Source organism: Leptodactylus fuscus, chromosome 6, assembly GCF_031893055.1.
Source record: "Leptodactylus fuscus isolate aLepFus1 chromosome 6, aLepFus1.hap2, whole genome shotgun sequence".
Classification (NCBI taxonomy): domain Eukaryota; kingdom Metazoa; phylum Chordata; class Amphibia; order Anura; family Leptodactylidae; genus Leptodactylus; species Leptodactylus fuscus.
Window position 1 is genome coordinate 28693362 of NC_134270.1, and position 27917 is coordinate 28721278.

General features: G+C 44.8%; 1 protein-coding gene across 1 annotated transcript; it reads right to left on the minus strand.

Annotated features, from left to right (window-relative positions):
* On the minus strand, positions 1 to 27917 carry CA6 (carbonic anhydrase 6). Its single transcript, XM_075278454.1, has 9 exons — positions 27785 to 27917; positions 25195 to 25377; positions 18337 to 18485; positions 17418 to 17513; positions 4474 to 4540; positions 3973 to 4130; positions 2419 to 2542; positions 1782 to 1883; positions 1 to 625 (listed from the first exon to the last, which is right to left on the minus strand). Exons 1-9 carry the CDS (start codon positions 27873 to 27875, stop codon positions 12 to 14), a joined length of 1584 nt encoding a protein of 527 aa, XP_075134555.1. The 5' UTR covers positions 27876 to 27917; the 3' UTR covers positions 1 to 11.

Sequence of the window (27917 nt, forward strand, 5' to 3'; positions counted from 1 at the left end):
TTTAAAATGATTCAACAGCTATCATCTGGCTCAAGAATGACTCCACCAGATACAGTCATAGAGGTGGTGCCCCAAGATATTAGGTCACCTTTTAGCTCTGTTACTTGACATTTACTCAATGCTGAAATCTCTTGAGCACTTAGTAGGTGGCCCCAGAGGTTAAGATTACTTAACTTTCCAATGAAGCTGTTATCAAACAATCCCAAGAGATTAAATCGGTCTTTGGCCAGAAGAGTTACACCTCCAGGTTTAAGGACATATCCTTTCTGGAGAATCTTCTCTTTCCCGTGAAGCCCACTCACCCAAAGTTCACTGCGACCAGAGGAAGACTCCCATCGGACACAGTAATGAACCCATTCCTCTGACCTGTGATGGAGGTTGAAGTCAACAGATTGGCCTCCAATCCATAGATATATACCAGACCCTATACTCAAGACCAGTTCGTGTTCAGTGTTTGCAGTGGAGTAAGAAAACACTTTCTGATTGCCTTCGTGCTTGGTTCTCACCCACATACAAAGGGTAAATTGAGTCAAGTCTAAAGCTTTAAGGGGATGAACTTCCACGTGGGCAGCTGGGTGAGTGCTGGTGAAATGGAACAAGGGATAGCTGGGAACGGAAGGAGAACCTAATGGAGAAAGAACACAAGGAGATGTAGATGAGGTTAGGGATTATAGCAAGTTCCTTGGCATGACATGCAAAACAGAGAAGTCATGGGGGAATAGAGACCATCAAACATTTTTAGGAAAACCTACCAGCCCTACTATCTATCTATGGTATCTATCTATCTATCTATCTATCTATCTATCTATCTATCTATATATACACATACAATATACTCTATATATTCCCCAGTTTAGCAGGCTGTATTTGCTTCTACATTCATTAGTTATAGCTTTCAGTAGGTTCACATTGGTGCTATAGTCTCCATCATTCAGGTCCAGCGAGGGACCTGTACAAAGAAAAGCTGGACTGCTACAACAGCAGTTACACACGGACACCGGCAAACCCCATTATAAGGGCTAGTTCACACGGGCATAGAGGAGGTGGATTATGGCGCGTAATCTACGCCATAATCCGCCCCCTCACAATGGTGGTCTATGGCCCAGCTACCTACCGGGCTGCCCTCTCTTCAGGTGGATTCCGCGGCTCAACGTCCGCCTTACGGCAGCGACCTCCGGGGTCGGCCCATTCATTTGAGCCTACTCTGAAGGGGGAAACTGCAACTGTCAGAAACCGCTACAGTCGTGACAGGTGGGTTTTGACCCCAGAGTGACACGGCTCCCTGCGTCACTCTCGGTGCCAAAATCCGTGCTTTCGCTCCCCATTTGAACTAACCCTAAGTAGTGGGGTCTACTGATTCAATACTTAAGCGGTGGAGAAAAAAGTAATCCATGCAGAACTTTTCTGTCTGCCGATTTTCGGCGGTTTCTGTAATGGTGAACCCGGCTAGAACTTGTTATTGGCCACATGTTTTGCAGATAAACCAGCTAATAAACATCAATGCAAGAGATTGTAAGCCCTCACGGGCAGGGCCCTCTACCCCACTGTGCCAGTCGGTCATTGCTAGCATCATATCTGTTTGTATATTTTGTGTACTATATGTGAACCCTCAAATGTAAAGCACCATGGAATTAATGGTGCTATATAAATAAATAAACAATAATACACACAATGCATTGTGTGTATGGAGCCCTATCTTCTCTGCTTAGAATAAAGCCAATGATCTCCAGGCTCTATGCTTATGGACAGTCAGGTACTATAAAGATTGGATTTCCACTTACCTGAACGACCTTTTACTGGATCAGTCACCACTTTTCTTTTCACGTCTAAAAGTTCAGTCTCGATTTGACTCAGTTTATTGGTGATTTCTAGCTGGCAGAATTCTAGGATGAAACACATTCACACGTCATCTTACAACGAACACTCACATATGGCTGCTTTACACTACTGAGTCTCGGACATGAGACTTTGAGTCTGTAGACCCACCGGATTTAGTGCATAGACATATACTGTACGGCCACATTTACTATAGTGTTTACACCAGTTATTTGTGAACCACTTCAGGACCGGGCCGGGCACGGGGACGACATATGGATGACTCATGTGCCGGCCATGCTGTTTCTTCATAACCTGCGGCTAGCACATGGTCATGTGCAACCCGCCTTAAAGTAACATTACACAGTTGTGATTGAAAAAAACCCTCCACTCCATTCTATTAATAGACGTCACCACCAGATTTGTGACAGATCACAAATCAACTCCAATCTTGCTGTTGCGATCTATCATTCTTTACAGTGGAGCGCTCATGGCTTAATAAGACTCCAGACACCTATATGGTGGTCTCTCCCTATGGAGTGACGATACCCCCTTGACCATATCATATCATACACATACTATAAGGAGGTGCAGTTCACTTACCTTTAGATAATTTCACTTGGAAAGAAGATTGCACAACCCGATCATTCAGTGGCTGCGTATGGCGGTAATCATTACGCAAGGTATGATTGTCCCAATCCAGCAATGTCCCCTCCAGCAATTTGATCTGTAGAGATTTTATGGGGACAAATGTGACAACTAAACTGACGTGTCCGGATAAAACACTAGAAATTATAATGTATCTATGTATAACTAATACCAGAAATCCAGGCAGAGTCTGTTATCTAGCCTATAATTACCAAAGTCACCATAACAGAGCGAGGACTGTGAAGGATATTACTATAACTAAGGGCAATGGGGACAAATAAATGGCTCATAAATCTGGTCTTGTGTTGCAACAGATGACAGATAAACTCTGCATATACACGTGCAAAGGTATCCATGGACTGGTTTGCTCAAAGTTTCATGTTTATGGCTATACAGAAAGGTCAGGGACTGCAACAAGCAATGGGCTACAGTGTTTATAGGGCCCTTGGATCCAGCACTAGTTGGTTTCCTCTCCATTGCTAGTGGGTTGTGACCTCCATGTCTGTGTTACTATAAAGGTGTCGGGGGGTGTTGTTCTTGGAAAGACTGGAGGGCAAACAAACAGCTGTGTACAGGCATACCTTATTGACATAGAGTCAATGCACACATAATTTTTTGGCGAGGATTTTGAGGTGGATTCGGCGTCAAAATCCCGGCCAAAAAAAAACCTCAGTGTCGTCGACCCTAACACATCCATATTTTGAGTGTTCACTTATTAAAGATGTGCATTAAATGTCCGCAAAAATGTGCAAAAACAGCCAAAAGATAGTCCCCAATTGACAATTTACTCATACATTTCCAGGAAGGTTAACAGAGGAACAGTGCAGTGTAGGACTCTATGAAGTTTTATTGCATGAGGACTGTATTTACTACAGCAGTTATATCAGTACTCATTGTACTTTCTGCATGCATGGATTTATACTCAAAATAAAGTCTGTTTGTCGTGACAGGTTCACTAAATGGCGGTAACAGATTATTACTCCTTGGGCGTTAGCAGATAATACCAGTAACATCTTTGTTGCAGGGGAAACAATAGCACTGTGTATATATAACTATGGAGATGCTGAAGATAGGAAATACCTGAACGCCATCCTTATAGGGACCATCAATCCGATAAACGTTATGACACTAATCCTTATAATAGTACATGTGATATTCACTTTATTAAACTGCACATGGATGCCATGTGGGTGCCGTATGTTCCATTTTTCATGGGTCAGCACATGACTACACTCGAGTACCTATGAGTAGGTATCAGTGCATGCACAGTTACTTGTATAGTACAAGCAGGGCTAGGTTCACCCCTGACTACACAGCATGTAGTCCAACAATTGTTTACATTTTTGGACCCCACGCTGTGTACTGATTAACCTGAACGGATATCTGCACCAGCTGGTCTATAATTCAGGCATCATTTATGGCTTTTGGAATGTGGGGAGTAAAAAAAATATAACAAAGCGGGAAGGGGTTAATAACTACATCATAATATGGCCGGTGATCATATCTCACCTGAGTATGAGAGAGGACGATATGAGAGTCAAATACGGTCCACAGCACGTTCTCTGTACACGGGGGAGTGGTGAGGGAGCCATCGTAGCGATAATACCGGTCCAGGTCTTCAGGTAACATAGCCAAGGGATTAAGTGATTTAATTTCCGTTACTTGGCCTGAAATGAGAAAAATCAAGAAGATGTTTATACATGGAAACCCAAAGCAAATTAGACAAATAGTCAACCTGAGCAGGACTAGGTTTAGGCCCTATTCACACGTCTGCATTTCACGTACATGTGCTGTCCACATACATGATTCTCAACAGGGGTGCTGCAACACTTTAGTTGGAAATCTGCCAGGGGGCCACAACACTATTTGGGTAGATGACCACATGCACACATGCTATATACCGTAATCTCCAGCAATACAGGGATCATGAAGACGTATCTTAATACATAAATTGCCCCCTTTGTCGCTTTCCTTACTTTTAATACACATATATAAAGTTTGGCGTCATACCTGCGTAACGGATCTTGGATAGCTTGGAAATAATTTCGCTGTAATAGGTGTTTTCAAAATTCCCGTCCTAAAAATAATGAATAAAAAATTTCCACTATTCACATTTGCATTGTGGTTTGCAGCTGAAGACATGAAGCCAGAGCCCCAACAGGTACCATCAGTGTCCTATAGACCCCATTGACTGACAACCAGATCTGTCAGGTTCCATCATTGTTTCCATTGCCTTGATAGGAAGAATTGCCCATATAGCACTATCTCCCCTATCAGGTTTGGCTATGAATTGTACATATAAAGTAATATTCATATTCACGGGTCAATGCAAATGATAACAGCCTGTTTCAGCAGTGTATTGACAAGATACAGGCTACTATATACTGCAGACACAGGAAATCTATATTCCTATTATACCATTTTGCTAGGATATTGCTTGGCATGTAATAAATTCATTAAATGGGTTTCTGGGGCCAGACATTGAAGGCCTTTTTTAGGCTTCATCAATAGAGAAACCCTACAAACAGAAGAATTAAAAAAGTGGAGGCCACTGTGGAGCAGATTGTACTGTGTAAAAGCTACTGTGGTGCAGATTATACTGTGTGGGGGCCACTGTGGAGCATATTATGCTGTGTATGGGCCACTGTGGAACAGATTGTACTTTTTAACCCCTTAAGGACCAGGCCATTTTTTGGTTTCGCATTTTCGTTTTTCCCTCCTCACATTTCAAGAGCCATAACTTTTTCATTTTTCAGTTCACAGAGTCACATGATAGCTTATTGTTTGCGGGACAAATTGTACTTTGTAATGGCACCATTCAATATGCTGTGCAATGTACTGGGAAGCTGGAAAAAAATTCAGAATGAGGCGCAATTGGAGAAAAAATGCATTTGCGCCATTTTCTTATGGGTTTAATTTTTACAGCATTCACTGTTTGGTACAAATGACATGTTACCTGTGTTCTACGTGTCAGTACAAACGCGGTGATACCAAATTTATATAGTATTTGAAATTTTTTGATACTTTTAAAAAAATGATAAACTTTGCAAAATAGAAAAAAAAATTTGTGTCATCATGTTCTAACACCTGTAACTTTTTCATATTTCCATGTATGGAGCTGGTTGTGGTGTCTTTTTATGCGGGACAAGATGATGTTTCTATTGATACCATTTGGGGAAAGATCCGATGGTTTGATCACTTTTTATTCAATTTTTTATAGGAGGCAAAGTGTTGAAAAAAACGCTTTTTGGCTGTTTTTATTTTTTTTGCCGCTACGCCGTTCGCAGTACGGGATAAATGTTTTAATATTCTAATAGTTCAGGCATTTTGGAGCGCAGGGATACCTAATATGTTTATGTTTAATGTTCTTTAATTACTTTTATAGCTGATCTAGGGAAAGGGGGGTGATTTGAACTTTTATATTTTTTTTATTTTTTTAATACTTTTAAAAACTTTTTTTTTTCTTCTGTTACATTTATGATCAGACCCCTTAGGTACCTTGAAACCTAGGGAGTCTGATCGCTCATACTATTCACTGCAATACTACAGTATTACAGTGAATAGGAAAATCGCAGCACTTCTATTAGACGCTGCCTCTGGCCTCTGGCATCGTCTAATAGATCTAGTGCAGAGACAAGCCTGGAAGCCTTCAATAGGCTTCCGGCTGTCATAGCAACCGATCACCGCCCTCTTGTGACGTTCAGGAGGGCGGCAATCGGCGAAACATGGCGGTGCCCATGCCGCCGGCGCCGTTTACACACTGCGGTCACGTTTGACCGCAGTGTGTAAAGGGTTAACAGCAGCGATCGGCTCGGGCACCGACCGCTGCTGTTAGTGGCAGGTCCTGGCTGTATTATACAGCCGGCATCTGCCGTGTATGGAGCGAGCTCAGCGTGTGAGCTCGCTCTATACATCCCCATGCGACCCATGACGTACAGTAGCTCCACAGAGCTACTGTGGAGCAGATTGTACTGTGTGGGGGTCACTGTGGAGCAGATTGTACTGTGTGGGGGCCACTATGGAACAGATTGTACTGTGTAAAAGCTACTGTGGAGCGGATTATACTGTGTGGGGGCTATTGTGGAGCAGATTGTACTGTGTGGGGTTCACTGTGGAGCAGATTGTACTGTGTGGGAGTCCTTCACTATTTATATCACACAGTATCTATTTTTATAACAGACGTGATATTATTACAGGTGATAACAACATTGCGTGGTCACTATAAAACAGATCTGTGTTATGTAAACAGTGAACAGTAATTGTTCAAAAGTACTAAATGCAGTACAAAGTTGTTTGCAATATGGTAAGCTCTGTAAAGCCCCATTCATACGACTGTATTTTGCAGGTCCTTAATTGTCCACAATTGTGGATCCGCACAGTATTAAGGTTAAATTGCCGTGTTGGCACTTTGTGATAAGTTACTCGGTTTTGGGTTGTAATTTGGGCACTCGGTCTCTAAGAATTTCGCCATCACTGTCATAGGTGGGTGTTAATGTGGGACATATTTGGTTCACTACACATAAAAGTGCCACTTCATTCATTTTGTGCCTCACTTGCCACTCTTTTTGAAGGCAGACCGGGGGTGAATACTAGAGATGAGCGAACAGTGTTCTATCGAACTCATGTTCGATCGGATATTAGGCTGTTCGGCATGTTCGAATCGAATCGAACACCGCGTGGTAAAGTGCGCCATTACTCGATTCCCCTCCCACCTTCCCTGGCGCCTTTTTTGCTCCAATAACAGCGCAGGGTAGGTGGGACAGGAACTACGACACCGGTGACGTTGAGAAAAGTAGGCAAAACCCATTGGCTGCCGAAAACATGTGACCTCTAATTTAAAAGAACAGCGCCGCCCAGGTTCGCGTCATTCTGAGCTTGCAATTCACCGAGGACGGAGGTTTCCGTCCAGCTAGCTAGGGCTTAGATTCTGGGTAGGCAGGGACAGGCTAGGATAGGAAGGAGAAGACAACCACAACAGCTCTTATAAGAGCTAAATTCCAGGGAGAAGCTTGTCAGTGTAACGTGGCACTGACGGGCTCAATCGCCGCAACCCAGCTTTCCCAGGATCCTGAATGGAATACACTGTCAGTGTATTCCCGTATACCCGATATATACCCCGATACCCGTTCCAACGGTGTGCCCCCCCACCTTCACCCCAGAAATACCCTGCAAGTCCCCTAGCAATAGAATTGGGGCTATATACACCCACTATTTTTACTACTGGTATACAGTGCCATTGTCTGACTGGGAATTCAAAGAATATATTGGGGTTATAAATACCCTCATTTCTTGCTACTGCCATATAGTGCCAGTTTCTGACTGGTAATTCAAAGAATATATTGGGGTTACGTGCACCCACAATTTTTACTACTGGTATACAGTGCCATTGTCTGACTGGGAATTCAAAGAATATATTGGGAATACAAATACCCTCATTTCTTGCTACTGCCATATAGTGCCAGTTTCTGACTGGTAATTCAAAGAATATATTGGGGTTACGTGCACCCACAATTTTTACTACTGGTATACAGTGCCATTGTCTGACTGGGAATTCAAAGAATATATTGGGGTTATAAATACCCTCATTTCTTGCTACTGCCATATAGTGCCAGTTTCTGACTGGTAATTCAAAGAATATATTGGGGTTACGTGCACCCACAATTTTTACTACTGGTATACAGTGCCATTGTCTGACTGGGAATTCAAAGAATATATTGGGAATACAAATACCCTCATTTCTTGCTACTGCCATATAGTGCCAGTTTCTGACTGGTAATTCAAAGAATATATTGGGGTTACGTGCACCCACAATTTTTACTACTGGTATACAGTGCCATTGTCTGACTGGGAATTCAAAGAATATATTGGGGTTATAAATACCCTCATTTCTTGCTACTGCCATATAGTGCCAGTTTCTGACTGGTAATTCAAAGAATATATTGTGGTTACGTGCACCCACAATTTTTACTACTGGTATACAGTGCCATTGTCTGACTGGGAATTCAAAGAATATATTGGGAATACAAATACCCTCATTTCTTGCTACTGCCATATAGTGCCAGTGTCTGACTGGGAATTCAAAGAATATATTGGGGTTACGTGCACCCACAATTTTTACTACTGGTATACAGTGCCATTGTCTGACTGGGAATTCAAAGAATATATTGGGAATACAAATACCCTCATTTCTTGCTACTGCCATATAGTGCCAGTGTCTGACTGGGAATTCAAAGAATATATTGGGGTTACGTGCACCCACAATTTTTACTACTGGTATACAGTGCCATTGTCTGACTGGGAATTCAAAGAATATATTGGGAATACAAATACCCTCATTTCTTGCTACTGCCATATAGTGCCAGTTTCTGACTGGTAATTCAAAGAATATATTGTGGTTACGTGCACCCACAATTTTTACTACTGGTATACAGTGCCATTGTCTGACTGGGAATTCAAAGAATATATTGGGAATACAAATACCCTCATTTCTTGCTACTGCCATATAGTGCCAGTTTCTGACTGGGAATTCAAAGAATATATTGGGGTTACGTGCACCCACAATTTTTACTACTGGTATACAGTGCCATTGTCTGACTGGGAATTCAAAGAATATATTGGGAATACAAATACCCTCATTTCTTGCTACTGCCATATAGTGCCAGTGTCTGACTGGGAATTCAAAGAATATATTGGGGTTACGTGCACCCACAATTTTTACTACTGGTATACAGTGCCATTGTCTGACTGGGAATTCAAAGAATATATTGGGAATACAAATACCCTCATTTCTTGCTACTGCCATATAGTGCCAGTTTCTGACTGGTAATTCAAAGAATATATTGTGGTTACGTGCACCCACAATTTTTACTACTGGTATACAGTGCCATTGTCTGACTGGGAATTCAAAGAATATATTGGGAATACAAATACCCTCATTTCTTGCTACTGCCATATAGTGCCAGTGTCTGACTGGGAATTCAAAGAATATATTGGGGTTACGTGCACCCACAATTTTTACTACTGGTATACAGTGCCATTGTCTGACTGGGAATTCAAAGAATATATTGGGAATACAAATACCCTCATTTCTTGCTACTGCCATATAGTGCCAGTGTCTGACTGGGAATTCAAAGAATATATTGGGGTTACGTGCACCCACAATTTTTACTACTGGTATACAGTGCCATTGTCTGACTGGGAATTCAAAGAATATATTGGGGTTATAAATACCCTCATTTCTTGCTACTGCCATATAGTGCCAGTTTCTGACTGGTAATTCAAAGAATATATTGTGGTTACGTGCACCCACAATTTTTACTACTGGTATACAGTGCCATTGTCTGACTGGGAATTCAAAGAATATATTGGGGTTATAAATACCCTCATTTCTTGCTACTGGTATATAGTGCCATTGTCTGACTGGGAATTCAAAGAATATATTGGGGTTATAAATACCCTCATTTCTTGCTACTGCCATATAGTGCCAGTTTCTGACTGGTAATTCAAAGAATATATTGTGGTTACGTGCACCCACAATTTTTACTACTGGTATACAGTGCCATTGTCTGACTGGGAATTCAAAGAATATATTGGGGTTATAAATACCCTCATTTCTTGCTACTGCCATATAGTGCCAGTTTCTGACTGGTAATTCAAAGAATATATTGTGGTTACGTGCACCCACAATTTTTACTACTGGTATACAGTGCCATTGTCTGACTGGGAATTCAAAGAATATATTGGGAATACAAATACCCTCATTTCTTGCTACTGCCATATAGTGCCAGTTTCTGACTGGTAATTCAAAGAATATATTGTGGTTACGTGCACCCACAATTTTTACTACTGGTATACAGTGCCATTGTCTGACTGGGAATTCAAAGAATATATTGGGGTTATAAATACCCTCATTTCTTGCTACTGCCATATAGTGCCAGTTTCTGACTGGTAATTCAAAGAATATATTGGGGTTACGTGCACCCACAATTTTTACTACTGGTATACAGTGCCAATTTCTAACTAGGAATTCAAAATGCGCAAGGCTCCCGGAAAGGGACGTGGACGAGGCCGTGGGCGAGGTCGGGGGAATGGTTCTGGGGAGCAAGGTAGCAGTGAAGCCACAGGGCGTCCCGTGCCTACTCCTGTGGGGCAGCAAGCATTGCGCCACTCCACAGTGCCAGGGTTGCTTGCCACATTAACTAAACTGCAGGGTACAAACCTTAGTAGGCCCGAGAACCAGGAACAGGTCTTGCAATGGCTGTCAGAGAACGCTTACAGCACATTGTCCAGCAGCCAGTCAGACTCTGCCTCCTCTCCTCCTATTACCCAACAGTCTTGTCTTCCTTCCTCCCAAAATTCCGAAGCTTTACAGAACAATAACCCAAACTGTCCCTGCTCCCCAGAGCTGTTCTCCGCTCCTTTCATTGTCCCTCAACCTGCCTCTCCACGTCACGATTCCACGAACCTAACAGAGGAGCATCTGTGTCCAGATGCTCAAACACTAGAGTCTCCTCCATCTCCGTTCGATTTGGTGGTGGATGACCAGCAACCCACCCTCATCGACGATGATGTGACGCAGTTGCTGTCAGGGCATCCAGTTGACCGGCGCATTGTGCGGGAGGAGGAGATGAGACAGGAGTTGGAAGAGGAAGTGGTGGATGATGAGGACACTGACCCGACCTGGACAGGGGGGATGTCAAGCGGGGAAAGTAGTGTGGATGTTGAGGCAGGTGCAGCACCAAAAAGGGTAGCTAGAGGCAGAGGCAGAGGTCAGCAGCTTAGGCGAAGCCAGGCCACACCCGGAATCTCCCAAGATGTTCCAGTTCGTACCCAGCCCCGAAAAACTCCCACCTCGAGGGCACGTTTCTCGAAGGTGTGGAGTTTTTTCAAGGAATGCGCCGAGGACAGATATAGTGTTGTCTGCACAATTTGCCTCTCGAAATTGATTAGGGGCTCTGAGAAGAGCAACCTGTCCACCACTTCAATGCGCCGTCATTTGGAATCCAAGCACTGGAATCAGTGGCAGGCAGCAACGGCAGGACAAAGGCCGCCTGCCGTTCACGCCACTGCCACTGCCTCTGCCACTGCCTCTGCCTCTGCCACTGCCACTGCTGACTGTGCTGGCGATGCACTCCAGAGGACGAGCCAGGACACCACTTCATCTGCCTCCGCCACTTTGTTGACTTCTACCTCATCCTCCCCTGGTCCTGTCTTATCTCCTTCTCCTGCACCATCAAAGGCACCATCAGGCGTTTCTTTACAACAACCCACCATCTCTCAGACATTGGAGCGGCGGCAGAAATACACTGCTAACCACCCACACGCGCAAGCCTTGAACGCCAACATCGCTAAACTGCTGGCCCAGGAGATGTTGGCGTTCCGGCTTGTTGAAACTCCCGCCTTCCTGGACCTGATGGCAACTGCGGCACCTCGCTATGCCGTCCCTAGCCGTCACTACTTCTCCCGGTGTGCCGTCCCCGCCTTGCACCAGCACGTGTCACTCAACATCAGGCGGGCCCTTAGTTCCGCGCTTTGCACAAAGGTCCACTTGACCACCGACGCGTGGACAAGTGCATGCGGACAGGGACGCTACATTTCACTGACGGCACACTGGGTGAATGTAGTTGAGGCTGGGACTGCTTCCCAAACTGGCCCGGTGTACCTCGTCTCCCCGCCTAACATTCCTGGCAGGGACACGAGAAGAACACCCCCCTCCTCCTCCTCCTCTACCGCCTCCTCCTCCGCCACCGCCTCCTCCTCCGCCACCGCCTCCTCCTCCGCTGTTAGATTGACCCCAGCTACGAGTTGGAAACGTTGCAGCACTGGCGTTGGTAGACGTCAGCAGGCTGTGCTGAAGCTGATCAGCTTGGGGGACAGACAGCACACTGCCTCCGAGGTGAGGGATGCCCTCCTCGATGAGACGGCAATATGGTTTGAGCCGCTGCACCTGGGCCCAGGCATGGTCGTTTGTGATAACGGCCGGAACCTGGTAGCAGCTCTGGAGCTTGCCGGACTCCAACATGTTCCATGCCTGGCCCACGTCTTCAACCTAGTGGTGCAACGTTTCCTAAAGAGCTACCCCAATGTTCCAGAGCTACTGGTGAAAGTGCGGCGCATGTGCGCCCACTTTCGCAAGTCGACAGTAGCCGCTGCTAGCTTAAAATCTCTCCAGCAACGCCTGCATGTGCCACAACACCGGCTTTTGTGCGACGTCCCCACACGCTGGAACTCAACGTTTCAGATGTTGAATAGAGTGGTTGAGCAGCAGAGACCTTTGATGGAATACCAGCTACAAAACCCTAGGGTGCCACAAAGTCAGCTGCCTCAGTTTCACATCCATGAGTGGCCATGGATGAGAGACCTTTGTGACATCCTACGGGTCTTTGAGGAGTCCACAAGGAGGGTGAGCTCTGAGGATGCGATGGTGAGCCTTACAATCCCGCTCTTGTGTGTTCTGAGAGAATCCCTGATTGACATCAGGGATAACTCAGATCACACAGAGGAGTTAGGGATAGCATCCGATCCGTCACAGCTGGAGAGTAGGTCCACACATCTGTCCGCTTCACTGCGTTTAATGGAGGAGGAGGAGGAGGAGGAAGAAGAGTTGTCCGATGATGTGATGGTGATACAGGAGGCTTCCGGGCAACTTCGAATCGTCCCATTGTTGCAGCGCGGATGGGTAGACATGGAGGATGAGGAGGAAATGGAGATTGAACTTTCCGGTGGGGCCAGAGGAGTCATGCCAACTAACACTGTGGCAGACATGGCTGAGTTCATGTTGGGGTGCTTTACAACCGACAAGCGTATTGTCAAAATCATGGAGGACAACCAGTACTGGATCTTTGCTATCCTTGACCCCCGGTATAAAAACAACATCTCGTCTTTTATTCCGGTAGAGGGGAGGGCCAATCGCATCAATGCTTGCCACAGGCAATTGGTGCAGAATATGATGGAGATGTTTCCAGCATGTGACGTTGGCGGCAGGGAGGGCAGTTCCTCCAGTAGGCAACCAAGTTCTCACCGGTCCACACAAACGAGGGGCACACTGTCTAAGGTCTGGGACACCTTGATGGCACCCCCTCGGCAAAGTGCCGCCACGGAGGGTCCTAGTGTCACCAGGCGTGAGAAGTATAGGCGCATGTTGCGGGAATACCTTTCCGACCACAGCCCTGTCCTCTCCGACCCCTCTGCGCCCTACACGTATTGGGTGTCGAAGTTGGACCTGTGGCTTGAACTTGCCCTATATGCCTTGGAGGTGCTGTCCTGTCCTGCCGCCAGCGTCCTATCTGAGAGGGTGTTCAGTGCAGCCGGTGGCATCATCACTGACAAGCGCACCCGTCTGTCAGCTGAGAGTGCCGACCGGCTCACTTTGATAAAAATGAACCACCACTGGGTAGAGCCGTCATTTTTGTGCCCACCTGTGTAAAGCACCCCAACATGAAACTCCATGTCTGTACTCAACCTCTCCAATTCCTCCGCATCCTCATCCACCATAAGCGTTGCACAATTCTGCTAATACTAGGCTCCCTCCACCCTGATTTCCCCCAACTCTGCTGGTTAGAGGCTCCCTCCACCCTGATTTCCACCAACTCTGCTGGTTAGAGGCTCCCTCCACCATGAATTTGCCCAAACTGGGCTGTTTAGAGGCTCCCTCCACCATGAATTGGTCCAAACTGGGGTTTTTAGAGGCTCCCTCCACCATGAATTGGTCCAAACTGGGCTGTTTAGCGGCTCCCTCCACCATTAATTGGTCCAAACTGGGCTGGTTAGAGGCTCCCTCCACCATGAATTTGCCCAAACTGGGCTGTTTAGAGGCTCCCTCCACCATGAATTTGCCCAAACTGGGCTGGTTAGAGGCTCCCTCCACCATGAATTGGTCCAAACTGGGGTTTTTAGAGGCTCCCTCCCCCATGAATTGGTCCAAACTTGGCTGTTTAGAGGCTCCCTCCACCATTAATTGGTCCAAACTGGGCTGGTTAGAGGCTCCCTCCACCATGAATTGGTCCAAACTGGGTTTTTTAGAGGCTCCCTCCACCATGAATTGGTCCAAACTGGGGTTTTTAGAGGCTCCCTCCACCATGAATTGGTCCAAACTGGGCTGTTTAGCGGCTCCCTCCACCATTAATTGGTCCAAACTGGGCTGGTTAGAGGCTCCCTCCACCATGAATGTGCCCAAACTGGGCTGTTTAGAGGCTCCCTCCACCATGAATTTGCCCAAACTGGGCTGGTTAGAGGCTCCCTCCACCATGAATTGGTCCAAACTGGGGTTTTTAGAGGCTCCCTCCACCATGAATTGGTCCAAACTTGGCTGTTTAGAGGCTCCCTCCACCATTAATTGGTCCAAACTGGGCTGGTTAGAGGCTCCCTCCACCATGAATTGGTCCAAACTGGGTTTTTTAGAGGCTCCCTCCACCATGAATTGGTCCAAACTGGGGTTTTTAGAGGCTCCCTCCACCATGAATTGGTCCAAACTGGGCTGTTTAGCGGCTCCCTCCACCATTAATTGGTCCAAACTGGGCTGGTTAGAGGCTCCCTCCACCATGAATGTGCCCAAACTGGGCTGTTTAGAGGCTCCCTCCACCATGAATTTGCCCAAACTGGGCTGGTTAGAGGCTCCCTCCACCATGAATTGGTCCAAACTGGGGTTTTTAGAGGCTCCCTCCACCATGAATTGGTCCAAACTTGGCTGTTTAGAGGCTCCCTCCACCATTAATTGGTCCAAACTGGGCTGGTTAGAGGCTCCCTCCACCATGAATTGGTCCAAACTGGGTTTTTTTAGAGGCTCCCTCCACCATGAATTGGTCCAAACTGGGGTTTTTAGAGGCTCCCTCCACCATGAATTGGTCCAAACTGGGCTGTTTAGCGGCTCCCTCCACCATTAATTGGTCCAAACTGGGCTGGTTAGAGGCTCCCTCCACCATGAATGTGCCCAAACTGGGCTGTTTAGAGGCTCCCTCCACCATGAATTTGCCCAAACTGGGCTGGTTAGAGGCTCCCTCCACCATGAATTGGTCCAAACTGGGGTTTTTAGAGGCTCCCTCCACTATGAATTGGTCCAAACTTGGCTGTTTAGAGGCTCCCTCCACCATTAATTGGTCCAAACTGGGCTGGTTAGAGGCTCCCTCCACCATGAATTTGCCCAAACTGGGCTGGTTAGAGGCTCCCTCCACCATGAATTGGTCCAAACTGGGGTTTTTAGAGGCTCCCTCCACCATGAATTGGTCCAAACTTGGCTGTTTAGAGGCTCCCTCCACCATTAATTGGTCCAAACTGGGCTGGTTAGAGGCTCCCTCCACCATGAATTTGCCCAAACTGGGCTGGTTAGAGGCTCCCTCCACCATGAATTGGTCCAAACTGGGGTTTTTAGAGGCTCCCTCCACCATGAATTGGTCCAAACTTGGCTGTTTAGAGGCTCCCTCCACCATTAATTGGTCCAAACTGGGCTGGTTAGAGGCTCCCTCCACCATGAATTGGTCCAAACTGGGTTTTTTAGAGGCTCCCTCCACCATGAATTTGCCCAAACTGGGGTGTTTAGAGGCTCCCTCCACCATGAATTTGCCCAAACTCTGCTGGTTAGAGGCTCAATCCACCCTGATTTTCAAAACAAATGTTGGTGCCAACCTCAACTTACTACAAGGGCCAAATTCACTGCTGGTGACAAGCTCTCCTCACTGCAAGTGCCAAATACACATGTTTCAAGGTGTTTTCCTACTGTCAGAGAGGTGGTATTGAGTGTGTAAAGTGTGTAGTTGTTAGGCTGTGATGTTGGGGTAATAGAGGGTCTTTGGTGTGTTAGATGCCCCCAGACATGCTTCCCCTGCTGTCCCAGTGTCATTCCAGAGGTGTTGGCATCATTTCCTGGGGTGTCATAGTGGACTTGGTGACCCTCCAGACACGGATTTGGGTTTCCCCCTTAACGAGTATCTGTTCCCCATAGACTATAATGGGGTTCGAAACCCATTCGAACACACGAACATTGAGCGGCTGTTCGAATCGAATTTCGAACCTCGAACATTTTAGTGTTCGCTCATCTCTAGTGAATACGTCTCAGCCTAATAACATCATTTTTACTCACACAGGAAATGTGGTGTGATTCAATCACGAAAGCTACACCAGCTCATGACTGGCGTGGATTTCAGTTCTGGCACATGGGAGTTTTCTGACTTATTAGGAGGATTGCTTTTTTTACATCACTGGTATGGTCCTATATGGTCCTTGGTTGTTAGATAAATCACAGCAATATAATCCAATGAAATGTTAACAGTTTTTGGTCCACAAAGGACCTTCATCAGACTGGATTGCCAATGACTTTCAGAGAAGAAGCTGGATCTAGACCAGTGGTTCTTAACCTTGTATGAGGTACCGAACCCACCAGTGTCATATGCACATTCACCGAACCCTTCTTTAGTGATAAATCAAATAGGATTTTTTTCCAAGACATAGGTATATGTTTTTTTACTGGTACACAAAATGAACCGTGCATAGGGCCTAGGGTTCGATCGAACCCTGGTTAAGAACCAGTGAGCTAGATGAAGAAAATGTGCAAGTATACCCCTATAGGAAAAAAGAGCAGACATTTCCTATGGCGGTATACTCACACATTTTCTCCATCTAGCTCCAGTTTATTCTCCGAAATTCTTTGGCAATGCAGTCTGATGAAGGTCTTTTGTGAATCAAAAACGTTAACATTTCATTGGTTTGCATTTCTTTGATGTACGATTACCTAACACTGAAATGTGAGAATAAAGCATCTTACGTTATCGAGTGCCTGAATTGAATATTGATTTACATAATCCTTAGTCATAGGGTGACTGTGTAATGATCATGTGTGTCCTGAAGCCAGTAAGCAGTAATCTCTCCTCCTGCCCTTTACTATATACCGTGTAGATTTCTGTATTGCCATTGGCCATGTATTTTGTGCTTACCATAATCCGTCCTTTTATTGCATTACTTACCACATACAGAAAAGCCAGTACGGCTAGGCCTTGTGGTTTGTCTTTGGCTTCATCAAACGTTTTGTACAAGTCTGAGTTATAGTGCACGATATGCAGCTGGAATGGCAAGTATTGAATTATTAGCTTAATAAACAATGTATCTACATCCTTAAAGGGATCCTATCATTAAAACTCAATTTTTTCTTCCTACCACGTAGGAATAGCCTTAAGAAAGGCTATTCTTCTCTTACCTTTAGATGTCTTCTTAGCGCCACCGTTCGGTATATAATCCGGTTTTCGTCGGTATGCAAATAAGTTCTCTCACAGCACTGGGGGCGGGCCCCAGCGCCCAAACAGCACTCGGGGCGACCCCAATGCTGCGATAGAACTCTCCAGCACCACCTCCACCTTCTTCAGGATCGGATCTTCTTTGCATCTTCTTCCGGCGGTGGCTTCAAACTTCTAGGCCTCGGGCAGCCGAATGCACGTGCCTGCCGGCCACAAGAAAATAGCCGCTTACAATACTGTGTAAGCGGTCATTTTCCTGTGGCGGCGGGCATGCGCAGTCAGCTTTGCCTTAGGCCCGAGGCCTAGAAGTTTGAAGCCACCACCAAAAGAAGTTCCGTTCCTGAAGAAGATGGAGGCGGCGCTGGAGAGTTCTCTCGCAGCATTGGGGACGCCCCCAGTACTGTTTGAGCACTGGGGCCCGCCCCCAGTGCTGCGATAGAACTCATTTGCATACCGACGAAAACTGGATTATATACTGAATGGCGGTGAGGAAAAGACATTTAAAGGTAGGAAAAGAATAGCCTTTTTTAAGGCTATTACTACATGATAGGCAGAAAAAAATTGACAGGATCCCTTTACAGGGTTTGTCCCACAGGATAGGTCCATATCATAGAACATATGACAAATTTTATATACATATATAAGTGCTCACCTCTGCCATGTATCTCATGCCATCAACAGTGTGCTCAGAGCCGCTGGTCTCCAGATCCAGGCCTCCCCAATGCAGGTGCATTTGTACCGCGGTGTAGGTGTGCGGCAGTCCCTTTGTAACTTTCATGGATGGCGGGAGTGTTATTTGCACTGGAAATTTTGAAAACACAAGACAGAGAAGTAGTGTTATACAGTAATAGGCTCACAATGGTGTTGGGCTTTCCAAGGGCCAGGTGGATGGCTACTAGAAGAACCCTGTGCTCCTGCGGGCCAGTCTCAGGAGAGCCACTACCGCTACTGCATATCACTCTGATAATAGTGGTGGTAGTCCTGCTATTGTCTACTTTTGGCAGCCATTTTAGTTCATGCAAGATGAATCCCAAATTATTTGGTTTTGTTAAATAGTTTGGTATACTGGGGATGTTCCAACTGATTCGCTCATCACTAGTTACCTCTAATATTATGTGCATTAAATGTTCTATTTCATGTAAAGATAGCGGCTATATCTCCAATATAGAAACTTGGCTGTACACCCAGAACTATAGTGCAGACACTTCAGAAAGGCCCAGATAACAGTCTTATTGGTTGTAGCATCCAGGTGTCCACCTGTTAGTTTACTACCTGTTCTGGAATGATAGCTTATGATCTGCAGACGGTTTATAATTAAGTAGATCTCCACTTTGTATTTTTCTTACTCCTTCTTTTTAGTTCAAAAAGGTGCTAATAAGGTGTTAGGTAACTCCAGGTGGGACTGGCATTGCGCCCGGATTGCCCAATTACTGGATTACGTCAAGTATGTTTTCCATCTCTTATTATAAACTCAGACATGTGTAGTGGAGAAATGCTAATGTATGTGTATACTTTACTTATCTTTTATTTGCGGTCTTATGCATACCTCCAAACTTTTAAAGGACAGAAAGAGGGGCAAAATGTGGGCGGGCCGCAACCAATTTAGCTCCACTCACTTGTAAATTGACTCTTCCCATTGGGTACACCCTGCACCCCACATCTCTCTCTTCACAGAACACACTACACCTCACATCTCTCCCCCACAGTACACCTTGCACCCCACAACCCCCACAGTACACCCTGAACCCCACATCTTACCCTCACACACAATTCACCGTGCATCCCACATCTTTCCCCCACACACAGTCAACCTTGCACCCCACAACCCCCCACAATACACACTGCACCCCACAGTACACCCTGAACCTACAACTCCCCCAACACACAGTACACACTGCACCCCATCTCTCTCCCCCACAGTACACCCTGCTCTCCACAGTACACACTGCACCCCACATCTCTACCCCACCTACAGTCAACCCTGCAACCCACATCGCCTCACACCCTGAACCCCACATCTTCCCCTCACACACAGTTCACCCTGCATCCCACATATCTCCCCCATACAGTCAACCTAGCACCCCACATCCCCCACAGTACACCCTGAACCCCACATCTTCCCCCACACACAGTACACCCTCCTTCCCATGAATTATGGGAAATGTAGTTTGTTCACAGATTCACTGCATGTAAATAACAATGATACAAGGAGCAGCAAGTAAAATAAAGCCAAGCAAGGTAGCTTTACAGAAGTGAGTCTGACTTGTGTGTAGTTGTTGATGGTGGGAATCTCCTGTTTTGTATCAGGGATCATTTGTAGGTGCATCGTTTCTGGATCTCCTTAAAAGGTTGTATGAGTCCAATCATTGATCACATATGGGGTTATGACCAATGTTACTATCTCAATCTCTAAAACAAACTTGCTTGGAACATAGAATTACACTTTGTAGCCCTGTTTATTGTATAACTAATATTGTAAAGGTTGCAACATTAACAAACTGTGGTTCAGGGTGGAGGTTCAGGCTTCAAACTCCATTATTGACAAAAACAAAAAATCTGCCAATAAAATGAAATTAAACAAATATTTGTAACCATAGCTCACTACGAGAGGCACTTGGGCTTAGGTATTATTCATTGTGTTTGTGAGAAACAAATAATATGCCCTTTAAACAACGGGTAATAATAATAATAATAATACATTTTATTTATATAGCGCCAACATATTCCGCAGCACTGTACAATTTATAGGGTTCAGATACAGACAGACATACATAACAAAGAACGTCATTTCACACAATGGGACTGAGGGCCCTGCTCAAAAGAGCTTACAATCTATGAGGTAGAGGGGGTGACACAAGAGGTAGCATGGGCAGCATTGCTTATACAGTGTTCAGACAATTTTGTGCATTAGGAATTGTGATAGGCCTGTCTGAAAAGATGCGTCTTTAGTTTGCGTTTGAAACTGTAGAAGTTGGGAGTTAATCTTATTGTCCGGGGTAGAGCATTCCAGAGAAGTGGTGCAGCTCGGGAGAAGTCTTGTATACGAGCGTGGGAGGTTCTGATAATAGAGGATGTAAGTGTTAGATCATTGAGTGAGCGGAGAACACGGGTTGGGCGGTAGACAGAGATGAGGGAAGAAATGTAGGGAAGTGCGGCTTTATGGAGAGCCTTGTGGATGAGAGTAATAACTTTATATTTTATTCTATAATGAATAGGCAGCCAGTGTAGTGACTGGCACAGACCAGAGGCATCGCTGTAGCGTCTAGCCTGATAGATGAGCCTGGCTGCTGCATTCAGAATAGATTGTAGAGGGGAGAGTTTAGTGAGGGGAAGACCGATTAGTAAGGAGTTACAGTAGTCAAGGCGAGAATGAATCAGAGAGACAATAAGTGTCTTTAGTGTATCACTGGTAAGGAAAGGGCGTATTCTGGAGATGTTTTTGAGGTGGAGGTGACATGAACGTGCGAGTGATTCAATATGAGGGGTGAAGGAAAGGTCTGCGTCAAATATGACCCCGAGGCAGCGGGCATGCTGCCTAGGAGTTATAGTAAGGCCTGAGACTGCAATGGATATATCAGGGACAGATCTGTTAGATGGTGGAAACAGTAGTAGTTCAGTCTTAAAGAGATTTAGTTTCAGATAGAGCGAGGACATGATATTAGAGACAGCAGAGAGACAGTCACTGGTGTTCTGTATGAGTGCAGGGGTGATGTCACGGGAAGATGTGTATAATTGGGTGTCATCAGCATAAAGATGGTACCTGAAGCCAAATCTGGCGATTGTTTGTCCAATGGGGGCTGTGTAGAGAGAAAAGAGCAGGGGGCCGAGGACCGAGCCCTGAGGAACCCCAACAGCAAGGGAAAGAGGGGAGGAAACAGAGCCCGCGAATGATACACTGAAAGTGCGGTCTGAGAGATAAGAGGAGAACCAGGAGAGTGCAGTGTCATTGAGGCCGACTGAGCGGAGCATAGTGAGGAGAAGTTGATGGTCAACAGTGTCAAAAGCTACAGAGAGGTCCAGAAGAATAAGAAGAGAGAAGTCACCATTGGATTTAGCCTTTAGTAGATCATTAGAGACTTTTGTGAGAGCTGTTTCAGTAGAGTGCAGAGCGCGGAAACCAGATTGTAAGGGGTCAAGCAGAGAGTTAGCAGAGAGATAACGAATTAACCGAGAATAAACCAGGCGTTCCAAAAGTTTAGAGATGAAGGGGAGGTTAGAGACGGGTCGATAGTTAGCAGCACAGGATGGGTCCAGGGAGGGTTTTTTCAGTAGCGGGGTTATAACAGCATGCTTGAAGGAGGATGGGAAGATTCCAGAAGAGAGAGAAAGGTTAAATATTTTAGTAAGGTAAGTATTGACAGCAGGGGACAGAGATTGGAGAAGGTGTGAGGGGAAAGGGTCACTACTGCAGGTTGTGGGGCGAGATGAAGAAAGTAGCTGGGAGACTTCCTCTTCTGTAACAGGTTCAAAAGATGAGAATGGACAGTCTGAAGTGCGGCTGGTGAGGGGATCAGTACTATCGTAGGTGTGGGAGTCAATGCCACCTGGGGCTTGGGCAGTAATTTCCTGACAGATCTTATCAATTTTATCATGGAAATACATGGCCAGGTCATCAGCACTAAGGTCTGTGAATGGCGTCTGTTCCTTGGGTGTGAGTAAGGAGTGAAAGGTTTCAAAAAGCCTTTTAGGGTTGCTGGAGAGAGAAGAGATGAGGGCGGTGAAATAGTCTTGTTTGGCGAGGTAAAGGGCAGAGCTATATGTTTTAAGCATAAACTTGAAGTGGAGGAAATCTGCAGGTGAGTGTGATTTTCGCCAGAGACGTTCGGCACACCTAGAGCATCGCTGGAGAAATCGTGTCTGTGGCGTGTGCCAGGGTTGCTGCCTCCTATGTGGAACTTTACGAGTGGAGGGGGGAGCAACCTCATCCAATGCATTTTTGAGGGTTTCATTATAGTGACTGGTGGCCAGATTGGGACAGGAGATTGAAGAGATGGGGGACAGGGAGGACTGTAGAGTATCTGAGAGGTGCTGGGTGTCAATAGCACGCAAGTTCCTATATGTGTGATGGGTAGGGGCGTCTTGTGAAGGGGAGAGAGCACTGATGGTGAGAGATAGAAGGTTGTGGTCAGAGAGCGGCAGAGAAGAGTTAGAAAATTTAGAGACTGTGAGGAGTCGATGGAAGACTAGATCAATCGTGTTACCATCTATATGTGTGACGGAAGAAGAACATTGTGAGAGACCAAGAGAAGTGGTTAATGAGAGAAACTGTGAGGCAGCCGAGGAGTGAGGGGGGGCAATAGGGATGTTAAAGTCACCCATGATGAGGGTAGGAATGTCACTGGATAAAAAGTGGGGAAGCCAAGAAGCAAAGTGGTCCAAAAATTGGTAGGGTGAGCCAGGTGGGCGGTAGATCACGGCTACACGTAAGGAGAGTGGGCGGAAAAGTCTGATAGCATGGACTTCAAATGAGGAGAATGTGAGTGAGGGGACCCGGGGAATGGACTGAAAAATGCACTGCGGGGTAGCCCTAAAAGAGGTATTCTAGTTACTGCAAGTTATACCCTAGTCACAGGGCAACAACTGGAACCCCCACCAATCACATGAATGGCGGTCCCTTGTGTCCTATATACGTGATGCAGCAGATTGCACTTTGCAGTGCCAACCCATTCACTTCCATGGGGCTAAAATAGTAGCCAAACGCTGTACTCAGCTTTCTCCATCAGTCCCTTAGAGATAAATAAAGCGGTAACAATATATAGCTATGGGAGGTGGACAGGTAGCAGAACTAGCAGCCACACCTAGGCAGTGGTGTCTAAGGGGATCCAAAGGCTGCGTTGCTACAGGACAAGTCCCCAGTATTATAAAAGTTACATCTCTGGAGGGAGGACATTGCACATGGCAAATAATATTGATAGAGAAATGTAATATTTTAAAATTCCAATCCTCAGATGTTAGGGGGCCGATAGGAGACTGGCCATTGCTGTATGGGTGCATGATGTTGGATATAACAGTTTGGGCGGTCCAAAGTTCCAACGGAACAGGCAGTTCTATGGAAATGGAAAAGTCTGTCCTAATTGGAGGTTAATTCCAAATAACCTGATCAAAAATGTAACTATCTGATATCATAGCGTGTCAATAGGATGTGTATGAGTGAATCGATGCAGATATGTCCGTGCAACTATTTCGTGTCTTCAGCCCCTACCTCGAAAATAACTGCATCAGCCAAGAAAGAAGAGGGTGTTAAAAATGTACTCAACATGCCAACCTACATAGTAACCGAAGTCAAAAATTTGCAAATTTTCTAAATCAATGTTTTCAGCTTAAAGAGACTGCTTACAGGAGGTATAATGAATATACAGTATATATATGGAAATCTACAAATTTGTTCTTTGTGTTGCTTTGTTTTTCTGCTATTAACAACTAGGCCATCCCTTTGCCAAAGGGGTGTGTCCCTACTGAGTCTGAGACTGACAGCGCTGATTGGACAATATCAGAGTACGTAGGGACACACCCAAAACCTCGAACATCCAGTTGATACAATTTAAAAAAAAAAAAAAAAAAATTCTAGGAGGAACAGAAACGGCAAAATTCTAAGGAAAGGTGATCCACAATTATTATTTCACACTGGGGGCAACATGGTGGCTCAGTGGTTAGCACTGCAACCTTGCAGCGCTGGAGTCCTGGGTTTGAATCCTGCCATGGACAACATCTGCAATGAGTTTGTATGTTCTCCCCATGTTTGTGTGCATTTACTTACTATTCCAAAAGACATACCGATAGGGGAAAAAAAAGAAGTACATTGTGAGCTCTATATGGGGCTCACAATCTACAAGAAAAAATAAAAATTATTTCTTCACAGGGATTGAAATTATTTAATAAAAACCTATATTCTAGAGTGTGCTGAAGTGAGGGCATTGCTATCCCTGGTGACTATGCCGGATCTGCTAATGTTTACTTCCACATTTCTCAAGATGACTGTATAACCTAATCCCCTTCATAGTACCACCATGTACAGACTGCTTATTGCCCCCCGTCTATGCTGTGAAAGTGCAGAGTATTGCTTCATTGACCCATCTACACAAAATATAGGTTGGATATGAATCCATCGTACATAATTGTGCTCATATACTCTGTAAGCTTTCAAAACTGCATGGATGGTGTAAAGCTGACATAAATCCCATTACTCGCCCCTTGTGATGTGTTTACTTTCCCCTGAACTAACATTTGCACACAAAGTACAACCACACTAAATACTCCCAATTACATTTCACTCTGAACATTGACCCGAGTGTTAAGAGGCCGTACAATTACCCAGACATGGGCTGGTTAGTAAAAAAAACCCTCTACATTGCTCCAAAAAACAGGTGTACACATGGACAATAGAGATGTCCTCCCATTAACATGAATTATTCTACAAAACATGGCCATGAAAAATATTTGTCCTCACCAATGTACAAAGATCATCTCGATATTAATAATACTCATGAAAACATACACAAACATGGATTACCTGAATGGCCATTGTTGGTGATCTGGAAGTTTCCATACAACGGTCCTTCATAGCCTTCTAAAGTCAGGGGACCAAGGCTAGATTTGTGTACAACTTTTTTCTTTTGAATATCAATGGGGGACTGGTGTGTTGCATCACACAGGGGATATTTTTTACCCCAGTTCGCTTCATCTACTTCTCCCTCTGTAAACAAAGAATAAGACATTGATTCAAGCAGATCACTGATGACAGGTGTATTTATGAAGTAGTCTCATGAATGAGAATTATACAAACAGCTACAACATAAAATCCTGGCCTGTGCGACAGTTAATAAACATCTCTAGCTAGCAGTTGTAGAGCTTCTCCTTGCATCTTGTTTACACATGTCTCTCACACAGACTGACTTTCTGTGTCTCAAGGCAGAGAGAGAGAAGGAGAGAGGTGTCTTTGTAACCAAGTAACTAACTAATTAATAAGCAGGTGAGGCCCCGTCTGCTACTTCACATAGGAGAACAATATACCTCCCCTACACAGCCGATCCTACATTAGTGTCACAATACATATATTTATGGAAGTGATGATATAGCCCACACAGAGCCCTGATCTCATCATCATCCAGTCTGTCTGGGATTACATGAAGAGACAGACAGATTGGAGCAAGCCGACATCCACAGAAGATCTGGGCTTAGTTATCCAAGATGGCTGGAACAATCTCCCTGCCGAGTTCCTTCTAGAACTGTCTGTGAGTACCGAGAACAGATGGAAGTTCCATGGTAAAGGTCACACCAAATATTCATGGGATTTAGATTTCTCTTTTCTTCATTCACTTCATTTTGTTAATTGACAATAATAAACTAATAACTCTTCTATTTTTGAAAGCAAATCTATAACTATTATTGAGGATATTTGGCAACCTCAAAAGTTTTTTTGCTTCTACTGGATCAAAGGGCCATTGCGACACATTAGTGAGTGCGGTACAAACATTTCCTCAGTGGGTTTGTCCTTTCCTGAACATTTTATACTCTTTGATGTTTAAAAATAGTAAAAAGCTCATGACCCCCTACTATACTGGTCAAACATGGTCAGGTTAGTGGAATACAGGCCTTGTAAGAGTGTGTATATAGAGATAGATGTCAATCACTGCTTAGGACCACCCATTGGACTCATAAGCAGAGATGACAATAAATAAGTTGCAATTATAGAATATTTTCCTGTAGAACTATATTATGCATTGACCCAATTTGCAATTTTCACCACAGAAAGAGTATTGGATTCCCAATATCTCAAAGGTGAGACCATAGAATGACCCCTCTCTGATCACAGATATCTCCGTGTATCTTGAGCAGGTGCAGTGAGTCACCCCTACGTCCCAATATGAGTAGACAAGTAATATAAATATTCTACTATATTTGGGGAACCTCCTACAGATTTTGCATTGGCGCCCAGGAGCTTCATGTTACATCTCTATCGATGTGTTTGGGGAATCGTAGGAATTCCAAAAACAAATTTGCCAAAAATATTGCAGCAAAATATTATATACTGTATATACTCGAGTATAAGCCGACCTGAATATAAGCCGAGGCCCCTAATTTTACCACAAAAAAACTGGCAAAAAATTGACTCGAGTATAAGCCGAGGGGGGGGGGGGGGGGATGCAGCAGCTGCTGGAAAATTTCAAAAATTAAAATGGTCGGAGTTTTTGGGTGCAGTAGATGCTGGGTGCTGGGGAAGGGGAGGGGGTGTTTTGGTTGTCTGTCTGCCCCTTCCCTGAGCTTGAGGACTGAGGTTTTTTCTTCCCCCCACTTGGAATTCAGCCTGGCTGAATATAGGGTATCTGCAGTGCTCCTATTAACCCCTTCCCGATGGAACAGGAGCATTGCAGATCCCCTATATTCAGTAGACCGGGCACTGTCAGACACAGGGATACCTAATGTGTATGTGTTTCGCAGTCATTTTCTACTTTTGTATGTATTCTAGCGAAAGGAGGGATTTACAACTTTTATTTATTTATTTATTTTTAAATCTTCTTTTTTTTTTCCACTATTTTATGGGGGATTCTATACATTAATATTATGGCTGGTCATAGACTCCTCCTCCTAAAAAAAAAAAAAAAAAATTTTTTTTTTTTTGGTGACTCGAATATAAGCCGAGGGGGGCTTTTTCAGCACAAAAACTAGACTGAAAAATTTGTCTTATACTCGAGTATATACAGTATTTTTAGTCTCTGTTCATATAACATTCAGATTATGGTTTTGGCTTTTGCCCATAGTGTTATATTGTCTAGCTATAGAGTAAGGAGTGTAAGGACTGTATATCTTTCATACTATGTAGAAAAGCAACGAATGCCGCACTAATCTTTACTATGCAGTATATTTTTTCACAATGGAAGTCATACTGTGTGCAGAAGATCATGGAAACAGCTGAATATATTTGGCAAATACATTTGTCATGTAATGTGAACAGAGCCTTACATGTTTAGTGCTGAAAGTTTGTACATACAAATCTGTTCACGTTACAAAGGCTACATGTATAACATTCACAGTGACAATGCTGAGTCTATAAACATGAATAAGAATACAACATAAGCTCACCCATCCGCTACTTGTCTTACCTTGGTAAGTCCAATCCACCACATGTGAGCTGCATATGACGACGCATACAGACAGAATCACATACAGGTTGAGGTGTTCTGGCTTCCCCATGGCTGGCTCTGGATGTGTATGCGTCTGATAGGATTTGCAGTC